Source organism: Zeugodacus cucurbitae, chromosome 2, assembly GCF_028554725.1.
Source record: "Zeugodacus cucurbitae isolate PBARC_wt_2022May chromosome 2, idZeuCucr1.2, whole genome shotgun sequence".
NCBI classification, from domain to species: domain Eukaryota; kingdom Metazoa; phylum Arthropoda; class Insecta; order Diptera; family Tephritidae; genus Zeugodacus; species Zeugodacus cucurbitae.
Window position 1 is genome coordinate 3,204,022 of NC_071667.1, and position 12,621 is coordinate 3,216,642.

At 34.3% G+C, this 12,621-nt stretch overlaps 1 protein-coding gene across 6 annotated transcripts in view; it reads left to right on the plus strand.

The window, feature by feature from the left end:
* The window catches only part of LOC105221591 (serine-rich adhesin for platelets), a 139,099-nt gene that overhangs the window by 104,312 nt on the left and 22,166 nt on the right, over positions 1-12,621 (plus strand). For 5 of the 6 annotated variants that reach the window (XM_011198686.3, XM_054226036.1, XM_054226035.1 and 2 more), the window contains 2 exons: positions 6,017-6,932; positions 9,126-9,332. In XM_011198686.3, coding sequence (XP_011196988.2) covers positions 6,648-6,932; positions 9,126-9,332 — 492 coding nt within the window. In that variant the 5' untranslated portion in view covers positions 6,017-6,647. Of the gene's footprint in view, positions 1-6,016; positions 6,933-9,125; positions 9,333-10,060; positions 10,360-12,621 lie in introns of those variants that run through there. The other variant, XM_011198687.3, reaches the window with a different exon arrangement.

The window sequence follows — 12,621 nt, forward strand, 5'->3', positions numbered from 1 at the left end:
TGTTAATGCAAGTAATTTTCCTCGTCAACTTGTTGAAATTTATGCTTTCCATTGTTTGGCTTTCAATATGTTGTTGTTGTTGTAACGTCATTGTAATGGAAATTGTTAATAGTAATTATTTGTTTGCTGCTCATTTGGATGTGTCCACTTTGATGTTGTTTTTGTTATTTTCTTTCTGTCATGCCATTAACAGTTGGGTATGTCAAATTAGGAGCGTGACGTCGCTTGACAGTTGAACAACTTTATTGCTCCGATTGAAGTTACGTGCATAAATATAAGTGTATTGGAGCATATATAGGTACATATTATACATACATACATACACTTTTATGTGAAGGAATTACAACATAATTGATTCAAAGAAATGAAAAGTGAAAATTCGAATTAGTTCGTTTTCAAACTTTTTTTTAATAAAAATTCAAAATTTCTGATAATTAAAAAAATACGTTGAATAAATTTTTCTGAATAAAAAGTTCTTAATAATGTTCACAGCACTATTTTAAAAATTTTGAAATCTTTTTACCCCACTGTTATTGAGCTTGAAGACCTATGTATTTATGTAATCATAATATTACACTTAGACTCTACTCTAAACTAGAGATTATGTAATCAAGTTTAGATAAAAGCATAACAAGCAAGCTGTCTTTAAAAGCTTTGCTCTTAATTCTCTATTCACTGCAACACTCTTGACACATTTTTATGACTTATGAAAACACTTTCTTCCAAACTGACAAACAATCGAGGTTAATGATTAAAGGGAAAATGCAAGAGAAATAAAATAAATCAAAGTATTAAGTCAAATAATAAATATGAGTAACATGTGACAGTTTTTTATGGCGTTCTGGTTTTATGACATTTTTATTGTCAGTGCTCTGCATATTGTCAACCTTTTCTGACAGCACAGCTGACACTTGCCGGGTGACAACTAAAGACAAAGCGTTAACGGGCTAGTGAAGTACGGCATACTGACAAAGCATTTGAATAATGCGAGTATAAACTATTTGCATTAGAATCACGCGCAGCCATTTTAGTATTTCTTTATTTTTTTTGTTTTATTTGGAGTGGAAATAAATGGCACCTGCATTAAAATTGACGCTCGTCGACTGTATGTATTGTCACTTTGAGTGACTATTAAAGTGTCGCTAGCCCAACTATGGCGCAAGTCCGGCAAATTTATGTTTATTATTTACTGTATATAGTCTGTTTTAAGCGACTTTATATGGAGGTCAAGAGATCTACACGCTTTATGCTTTTTTCATAACAATTTATGAACTCTTGTTTTATACTTTGTCTTTGTTTTTTTCCTGTTCGTTTTTTTACTGCTGCTTGACTGCAGGTCATTGTTAATTTCACCACAATATTTTGACTTAATCACCTGAGACAGTTATGATTTGCCGTGAAGGTCTTTTTGGCTTTCTTCTGACAGTTAATTCATTTAAGCATTTTCTCTAACCAAATAATTATTATTTATCTGTTGCTTTTTATGTTTCTGTGGTTGACTTTTTATGCATTATCTTTTATATACTTTGTTGTCTACATATTTGGTTGTAGACTTGCTTTTAAACACTTTGAAAACAGCTCTTTTATTCTTGTCTGCATATTTAAATAATTTAAAATCAAGATTTTTTCTGATAGCATAATTATGGTTATCTTTAGCTTAGAGATTCATTTCAATGGACAGTGTGGCTACTTTTTATGGAAAACGCAGTTTACAGCAACTTTATCTCTCATTAAGTTGCTTCTTTTCCATATTTATTATTATTGTTAATATTTATCGTTTCATATTTCTATATCGTTCGTCATTTCTCCTCTCCTTATTCTGTTGGCATATTTAAAGCGTCAGTGTTATTCAAATTAGCCAGCTAAATAAGTACATAATTTTTATTGTCTGTTGACTTTTTACAAATATAAATTATTCCAAAAGGCATAATTATTTGTAACTAACACCAAAATTTGCATCACAGTTGTCACAAATTTGTTATTAGACATTTTCAAGTTGTCAAATTAGCTTGTTTGTTATTTTCGGGTTTTGTTGTGACAAATTTGTAAAAATTATAATAATTCTTTATAAATATGAATTGAAAAAGATGCATACGTTTTTTGAACATAAATATGAATTTGAAGAAATAAAAGATGCTACAAATTTAGACACTAGGGTGGCACTAAAATAGATGCTAATAACTCACTCCAAGTAATTAGTGACATTTTTCAAATTTTCATCACTTATTATATATTAAGAAATCACGGACATTTTTTGTACTCAATCCAAGCACTACGCTTTAAGGTAGGGGTCTGGGTTTTAGCGCAAAAATAAACACATTTTTGAGATTTTTTATCTCAAATATCGATTAAGCAATTTTATTCAAACCTTCTATACATTATTGAGCATAGTTTTGATTATGTTCTGTAAATTTTTCATGCAAAAATATTAAACGATTAGCCCGTGACAGAGCTTCCCCTAGGACGTCTTGAAAAAAAAAAACAATTTGCGGTGTTCACTGTAACTCCGCCGGAAATTATCCGAAAATGAAAAACCATAAAAATTTAGTTAAATTTTAAACAAATCTTCCCCCCAACGTTCTCTGATTATTTTTTTTAAGGCCATCTAAAGAGTGAAACGTTATTTTCGACTAAAATTTCCGCCAATCGGTCGAGTAGTTTTCAAATGGCAGTGAACACGGACTTCAAAAAAGTAGTTTTGAGAAAAACACGTTTAAAGCCGTAGCTGTTAGAGTTAGAGCGTTAAAGGCCCCGAGACTAATTAAACAATAACTTCAAGAATATTGCTTAGATCGGATTAAAATTTTGAGGACATATTCTTGAAATGTTAAACAATAAGATAAAACAAAAAAAAACGATTTTTCGAAAGTGAAAGCCCAGACCCCTCCCTCAAGCTCAATAAAAATATATTGCTTTAGATTTATATATAAAACACTCAGCTTAAATGTTGTCAGCAAATGATTAGCTGTAAAATTGTCGAATTCTTTCGTAACTGAATTTGAAATGATGATATAAATGGAGGATAAATAATTTCAATGAAAGCTCATCATTTTTCGTAAGTTTCTTCATTCGCTAAAAAAGCAACTATCTCTAATCATAGCCTCAAACAAACGCAACAAAATAAGATTTTAACTTTTTATTCTTATTTGTGATGATTTATATAGAGTCAAAATCTTGTTGGAGTATCATTTTTGTAAAAAAATGGTGTAAAAACCATCGAAACTTTCGAATTTGAGTGACCCCAGCAAGTGCGAAATAGAGAAACCTTATCATAATATATTTTTTACTCTAGAGACTCGCACTCAACGCGCTAATAATTGTTTGCGATAAATTGGAAAGCCGTTAAAAGGGTCACATGCCATAAGTGCAGTTATATTCTTTCCATAAAATGAGGTTAGCGGTCGTTAATTGATGGCAGCAATTAACATAGTGTCAAAGAGACTACTTGCCGCAAGTTATTTTGCACACACACACATACAGCGACACATTTTCTGGTTATAAATCTTAGTCAACGAAGTGCATGTGTGAGTGTCAGAGATCCGCTTACATCGTACGCGTAGTACGTAGATGAATACCATTTCGCACTTCAATTGCATACTTTCCAGCATTTTATTTCACAGTAATTCACATTCGCGACGCTGCTGCGCGTTTATTAACTGCCTGTTGCACTCAATAAAACTTCAAAGCATTTCAAATACCTACTACAATAATGGTAATGGTAATAATAATAATAAAACACTTGCATGCCTCGCTATCTAGTCATAGGCAATGATGAATTGCGCGCAGAGGACACAAACAAAAACACAGTTCAACAATTATTCCACACCAATGCTGGCCATAAATGCGTGTGGTCATTATTATTAGCTAATGCATTTGTGTTGTTGTTGATGTTGTGAAAAACTGCCGCTGTAGTGTAACGAATACATGTGATTCCAGCACTGCCGCGCTAAGATTATAACGCTTTGGCCCGCACGCTGCGAACCGCGCCAAGGCGTTGCAGGTCAAACTTATTAAGAAAATGTGCGAGCGCTTGCGGCATGCGAGACGTTCAGAGTGTAATTTGAGCAGCTTTTCCACCATTACGCGTACGGCCACCCCATCACGCAGCGTAAAAAAAAAGAAATTAAAATAAAATCAACGCCACCATTGACAGCCGCCGACTTGAAAAGATCGTTGCCACCGATCTGTCGACTGTCAGTTGCAACTTTGAAGTTACAAAATTGCAGATCAAATTTATCGAAAAAAGCTGCTGCGATGATGAATCGAGCTGACTTGCAGAGGTGGCAATGTATACATGGATATATATGATATGTATGATATGTGAGTAATGTGAGAGAGTATCTGCAATGCAGCTTTCGCACAACTATCTGCTACGAGACGTTGCGCACAGTTGACAAGTGTTATGTGGATTTGGAAACTTAGTGGCATTCCTGTAAGAAAAGTCTGTTCGAATCTTTCGAGATGATAACTTCTTTTAAAGAACTGATATATAAAAACTTGTCAGAGCGTTTCTCCGTTCAGAGCAGAAACAATCGCAAACCTATGCAACTATACCGATATTCGATCTTTATATAATATTTTTCTTATCCTACTCTAAACTATTAACGTTAAAAGAAACTCTTTATGACTTAAAATTCTTAAAAATCAGTTAAATGAAAGGAAACCATCGAAAATCGGATGACATTTTTTACTTCCCAGCTCATGTTACAAATGTCCACAACTATAATGAAAGTGTGCAAAATCGTTATTTCACTGATCGAAAAAATTTGTTCATATGTTTAACTTCGACCGAAGACATTTTCCTACAGGGCATTCATAGACATATCTGCGCCGCGCCAAACATCTTCATTTGGTCACACTACACAGTTTGTTGACTTCGAAATGTTTCGAGTTGTCCCCTGTTGTTATGAATAAGTATGTTGTTGTTGTCATTGCTTGCTTGTTAAAAATGAATTTATGTTATTTCATCTTAATTAATTATTAATTGCATGTTTCATAGCTGTATCTATGTACGAGTTAGTCATTTAAAAGCTATTGTTTTCATATGTATATGCAAAACTACAAAGCAATACTATGTATGTATGTATAGGATTTTTGTTTCGTGCAACAATGTGACCGTTCATTTGCCTTCACACTTTTCTCTTTATTTTGTTTTCTGTTTTCCTCATTTACAATGGCGCTTAAGTTGTTTCATAGGGAATTTGGAGCTTTGAAATTCGCCGACAATTCAAAGCAATTGATGAAAGCGGGTTAATTAATGCAACGGTTAGAATAGCAAACTTTGCAGAAGCGGAATTGATAAATAGATAAAAGCGATTTCAATTGAAAGCCAGCTAAATAAGCTTTATTTGAAAATTGGCTTACAAAAATTTAGTTGACCACCAAAAATCAATTCTTGTGCATTCTTTAATTGTATTTTCATAAAAATTTAAAAATTTCAATTTAACAAAGTAGAAGTTCTGCGACATCCAAAAGATGATGTCTAATTATATAAATTTAAGTTTCTTTGAGGTTATAAATTCACAACAAAATGAATTCATTAAATTGTCCAAAAACGCTGAAATACAGCGCTGACATTTGTTACTTGATGAGCCGAAACAAATGACGCTTATAAAAGCTTTCGCCTGGCGAAGATATCAAACTAACGAGCGGCCTACGTAAGTTGAGCTTCGAGACATTGTTCGACACTAAAGCCGCATTTTATTAGAAATTTGACACGCACTTATTTTAGACTTAGTAAGTGATGCTTACATAGTTGCTGTTGTTTTTGTAATTTGATCATTTAGTGTCATTTGTGAAGTGCGCCCACGTCGTGCAGTTAACGATACTTTGTCTACGAGTAGATATATCATGAATTTCCGCCTTCGAAAATTTTTGTAGGCGCATGCGTTTTTCAATAAAACTGACCGCGATAAACGAAGACAACAAGAAATCGAACAAATTTTTATTAATTATTGTGTTAAATTTAATTGAGTGCGATTTTAATATTTTTTTTTAACTTTCTTATCATTTTCAGATAAATATTCAAAATTCGACATTGAGTAGTGCATAAGCAATGCTAAGTTAACAACAACAACAAGACAATAAACTCCAACTGCAGCTGAGTAAGCAACGAACGTGCATAAATCAAAAATAACAACAGCAAAAACAGCACAAGCGTGGGCAAATCAGTGGAAATAATCGAAAATCTGACACCTCCGGAACTGCGAGGAAGAATTAAGCAGAAATAAATTAAAAGCAAAAAGAAAAAACCTGAAAATTTATATTCGTAAGAAACCACGCGCCAAAGAGGAAGTGGAAATTGTAAACCAACACAAAAGTCAACAACAACAAACAAGCAAGACTTTTATCAACTTTGCGTGAAATCAAAGAAGCGTTAAAGCGATATACAGTTAAAAGAAGTCTCAGAAGAAATAATAACCATATCAATTTGTGGAATTCGCTTGTGCTTTGTGGCACGCGCCGTGATTTTTATGATGTTGCACCTAAACACGCTGGAAAACGAGCGACGCAGTTGAAACCAAAAATATAAAACGCAGAAAAAAGGGAAAATCTAGATTTAATTTATTTTTTGAACATTTAGTATCAATTTAATACACACACACACACTCGCGCAGCGCTGAAAACAATTTTCAGCTGAACTTGAAATGCCTACAGAATGTGAGCGTACGATCGCCAACACGAGCCAGAACACACAGCCAGGAGAACAGCAGCAGCAACAACAACAAAAACACGAACAATTGCAAGCGGAACACTTGCAAGCTAAAGCGGAAGAAGAAGAAGTAGCAGCGGCAGCACAGCTTGAGTTTTATGACGACATGGAGGACAAGGAGTTAAGTGGCGGCAAGATGTCCACGTCCCAGACATCGACGACGTCCGCAACGAACGGCCACAGCGGCAGCAATCAGGCGAATGGTGTTGGCAAGAAAACGGTGAGTTACATACAATGCCATTAACGGTATTAAGCTTATAATTTTACCATTGATTTGTAACATTTGAAATATACAAATTTCATTATAAGGACGAGGTCAACCACTCGACAAATATTGGAATTTTTGTCAATTGACTTAACGCCATAATTCAATGCCTTATTCTTTAATAATATTTATAGATTGTTGTTGTTTCCTTCAAGAAAGTTGTTCTTACTTTTTAAAATTTTTACTGAAATTTCATTTAGCTCTCATTAATTTTATTGGCCTTCTTCAAATAAAAAATTTACATAAATAATTCACTTAAATGGAAATCACTTAGCGAACATAAAAACTTAAAAAATCAATGACATTCAGTCAGCGTATAAATATGTAAATTTTATAGAAATTCTATTTTCTCTTTAGTGTATTAATTAACTGCTCGTAGCAAAAATATTTTCCCACATTTACGAATTTCGGCTACTGCTGCTAAATCGATTCATAGGCTTCATTTAACAATTTAAAAGTGATACTTCCATTTTTTTTGCTTTTCACTAATACATTGGGAATATATATAAACATATACATGTGTATGTATGTATGTATTTGTAAGATAACCACAAGTCATTAACTTTTATGACAGATTGTTGTGTGACTTTCTTCGAGTCTAATGATTTCAGGGTATAATTAATAGAACATTTAGCAAATTAGCGCTAATATTTATACCAATATTAAACGTTTGACTAAGTGATGTGAAAAAGTAGCGGTTTAGTGGTCGCATTAGTATCGTTTTCATTTCATTTTTGGTTGGCCTGAGCATCCGCACTCTTGCTGTTCGTTAAATTTCTCTCTCACTCTTTGGAAAACTCAAATTTCACTTGCGGTTGTGATCACTAGCGGTTATTGGGAATCATTAGGTATTTTTCAGATCAGTTAACCGCGGCCACAGAACCACAAATGAGATAAATTAAATTGGCTAAACATATTGAGCAGCGGTTAATTCAAAATCAATATTTTTGACAAATATTGATGAAACAATCTAAATACCTTTACTTTGCAATATTTGTTATTGCTGTGCTGTTTAACCCCTTTCAAAAGTCCATTTCCATGCATGAAAATGTAATGTAAGTAAAAGTGCCACTCGTCAGCCTCTTATCGTCTGCTCTTCATGAGCATCAATATCCGCTGACAACGCCGGACCGAGAAGACAGCAATGCCGTGAAGCATCGCATGCTGAGCAGGAAAGAAGCACTTCAAGAGTCAATACACCACATTAAAACGGCACACTGAGACGCCCTCACAGCGTAGACCGGCCGATACTTGTCAAGCAGAAAAACCCCCAGCACTACATATGTACATATGTACATTGGTAATAGGTCCCCAACAGGAAAATTAGCTATGTGATTAATAATATATTTCCGTTTGCGATAGAAATTCCAAAGAGTATGTATTATATGTAAAATAGCAAGTATATTGACTTAAAACTTGGGACAAGCCATTTGTTCACTCTTATATAGACCATTGAACACTCAACAGCTTATCGAAGGGTTAAAGCTTCCACAAAAATACTTTTCACAATTCATCTGAAGCAGATAAGCCACCAAATAAACAGTCAGCAATGTAAATGTGAAACACCCACTTGTCAATGAGGCGTTAAATACCACACTGCCTCATATAACGGCACTCATACATTTCCGACTCATTGAGTGCATGAGTCAAAGTGCACTTGTAGGTGACAACAGGGCAAGCGTTTGCACTGAAGTGGAAGGTGAGTGAAATGATGTTGAAAACACATGAAATTTCCACACATTTCCAAGCGGATTAAAAAATAATAAAAGAATTAAACAACAAAAAATATACGCAAAGATAATAAAACAATAAGTAGACACGTGTCAGACCCTACAACACGTTCTGCCAATAAAAAATGCAAATCACTGTGGAGAAAATGCCGCAGCACCTACTCCCAAAGCCTGCCACACACACATATATATTTCACGGCTATGCCAGGCGGCTGCTGCCCAGTTGGCGCTTGGGCGCACCTTCAATGAGGCTAGACTAAAGAATAATTACTTTGATGTAAATGCAAATAGTATTCTAGCCTAATTAATGCATTAGCATTTGAATATTTTATTTGAATTTTATTTACTTACAATTTTATAAAAAATGTTTATTCAATTTGTATGTATAAGATCTCTTATTTTTACATTCATTTCACAGTCCATAATATCGCCGGATCCCACTTCATACGTGACTAAAGCGCGCGTCACACGTCCCACACCGCCGCCACCGTCCTACAACCCGATGCAATTTGTACAGATCAAACCGTGTAATCTCTACCAGACCGCACAGGAGCAGCTCAAGAAGGCTGAGGAAGTGAAAAAGATTAAGGAAATTAAGAAGGAAGAGCCCGAGGATTGGCAGAATGTAAGTAAAAATAGTTCATATTATTTTTATATTATTTATTTGGATAAGATTGGTGTTTCTGCGTTATAAATAAGAACTCAGTTCGATGACTATCAGCTTAGGTAAGGTTAGAGTAAAGCACGGGTAGAGAAACAGGCTCCCATTTTACTCGCTGGAAGCATGAAAATATGATTCAAATAAATATCGTCCTTCAGTGTATCATCGTATGGCCTAAATACAGCCGACGACCGCTGAAATGGCACTGGCTTAGACTAGGGTCTCATTCTGTAAAAACTGAAATTTTTTTTTACTACTGCCAGCAGTACAAATATCTCAAAAAATCGGTTCTTATATTAGGAATGGTTCTGGAAGGTCTCCTTTACTTCAACCGGTGACGTATAACAAGCAAGTCTTCTCAGGGAGCATTGCTCAAACTGTTTAAACTTATTTTCTGATCCAAATTAAACATTTTTTCTCGGGAAGCTTTTAAACTATTATCCAATTCTGTAAATCTTATAGGCCGTTATGATTTTTTACACTTACTGTTAGCGTAATCGACAAGAAAATTAGATTAATCTAGATTAAGAGATTCACCGTTGCGACAAGTGTCCTGAACATCCAATATGATGACAAAAGACTCCTAAGTACGGATCCCAAAAAAAGGACCTTAAATATCGCCAAAACCCTTTGAGCCTCTCACAAACACCGACCCAAAACACTGGAAAGTGGTTTGATCAACTTTTTGTTGCTTTGTGACTTTTCATCAAACAGAATAGTCAACTCAAGAATTTTCTGTTCACAAAAATCAAAAATCAAAATTTTCACGAATATTGTTTACTCCAAAATTTTTCGTTATATTGGCAATAAAAGTTCGCATTCGATTCTTGTGGGTGTACGTTTGTGCCAAAACCAAAATATCTGTGCCTTTGGATGTTTGCGTGTATTGGGACTAAGAATGAGTGCATAAATAAGGAAATAAAGTTGCCGCAGCAAACTAGTAATTTTTAATGCTCACGAATTACGGTGTTTACGATCAGACTAAATTTGGGTGTGTATAATTTAAAATTTGCCAACGAAAATCGCATTAGTCAATGGACGCTTTGAAATGCTCGCTGCTTTGTTGTTGTTGAAAGTGTTTTCGTATTGTGTAATTACGCGCAGCTTTGCATTTGAAGCACTATTTCTATTTCCAATTTTTTTTTTGTTTGCTTTAATTACTGTTGCTGTTTAAGGCGAAGCTAGATAAATAATGTTAATAAAAAATGTTAAAACTGAAAGGCGGCCGACGGACGCGGAGCGAGCATCGAAATCATAAACGCTCAAGTCGTGACAAATTTTCGAAAATAGCAGACAAATACGCACCGAATGGCGATAAAAGGCTGTCATTTGTACGAATGTCTTGTCTGTCGGGCGTAGCAGCATTTTCTCTTGTTTATCAACGTCTTTTCCAAGTTTGCCATTGTCACATTATGCGCTGAACGCAGCACTTTGAATGCAAACGGCATTTAGTGGCATTTGAACAGCTGTTATCGCCATCGAAATTTGGTCAATTCTCAGCCACAATTACTCAACACTGGCGCTTGCGCCGTTCGCGCTGCGAGTGTTGCATGTTGCAGCAACATGAAATATTCCGCTCAGGTATCAAAAGCTCGTCAAAGCGCGCAATTTGTTGCTTTGTCCAGTTAAAAGGCTTTGGACTCCGTACTCGTACTTGTGCTTACGACTGTATTTGTGTGTGGAAGTATGCATGATTTGCGTTTGTTACATTTTTCACTGGGGCGTGGTTAACATACTGACACAGACATTTCTATACTGTTTATATGGCAGTTGGTGTTGTTTTTGTTGTTGCAAAACGTTTATGGCATTTTTTCTTCAGTTTGCTCACTCATTTATTGCAGTTGTTATGCAACTTTGCTAGCGCCAAACGTAGTGAATGCAAATTTTTACCAAATCACACACACACAAATACATACAAATGAGCGCAAAAGTACCCAGTTATGTATTTAGTAATCATACACCACGCCATTTGAGTTTTGTAATTACTTTCTTTTTTGGCTTATTTAGGCAGTTGTCACCTTTGGTGATTACTTAATCCAGTTTTTTCCTTTTTTTATTTTTTTTTACATAAATGTGGTCTGCAATAATATGCATTTAAAAGCAATTGTAAAAAACAATAACATTAATGTCAGATGTGTTTTTGTAATTTTACGGTAGCGACCATAATGACATTCTCATTAGCCAAACTCATTAATACATTCGTTCATATTTATATATGTGCTTGTGGAGGCCTTTACGCAATCCTCATTATTAGTCTGACTCAATGTCATTCGTGTTGTCATCATTTATTTACACAATGTAATAAAACAAATTGCGCCTCTAAAGCTAAATTTATTTTTACTGCCATTAACAGGCTTTCATACTTACAGCAATTGTTATAACGATAATAATGCACACATCCGAATGGCTCTTCGTGTCAAAATTTGAATCAGACACATTGAAGAACATTAAGATCATTCGTACTATTTCTAGACTCCTTATATATATGGGCATTTCCTCCAGAAGGTCCACCACAGACAAAATATTAAACATTATAAGAATTACAAAGTTTTTGCACATTTTCATAGGAAAATATTTAAATTTATTTATATTTAATTAATTTTAAATTAATTTATAACCAATTACGAGATATACCAAAGTCAAGCCGAATAGGTGATACTTTTCTCATTTCGATTATTCTACTGATTTGTTTTTTCGTCAAAATTGTTAACGAAACATATCATGTACAATTTTTTGCTTTGTGTAAAACCTTTATAATGGTTCAAAGAGCAAAATAAAATGCATAAGAAACCATGCGATTGCAAATAATTGTAAGTTTTTGCTCTCTTATTACCATATATTTTAATGTCCCGTGCGACATCAAAAAACAACACTTGTTCCCACTGCATCGGAAATAAAAGCAGCAAGCTCGCCAAATTTTGGGTATAAACAGTAAATTTTTATACAATTAAAATAAAAAAACCTTGTTCAAAACTCAGAAGGTTTGTGGTTTTGGCAACTACTTAAAATTGGTCCAGTGCGACATCGTAGGTGTGAAATTTAAAAATTGAAAATTATTTTTTGTCTTATAAAATTGACTTAAGTATGTAAATATATACATTTACATTAATTATTTACATATGAGCAAAAACCGCACTTTAAATTCCACTATTCAAATAGATTTTGTCGAAAATTATAGGCTTACAAATCAAAATAAGAGTGCTCATTTTAACAAGGTTGTCAGGAGAAAATCGTTTGCTTTTAAAAGAGACAA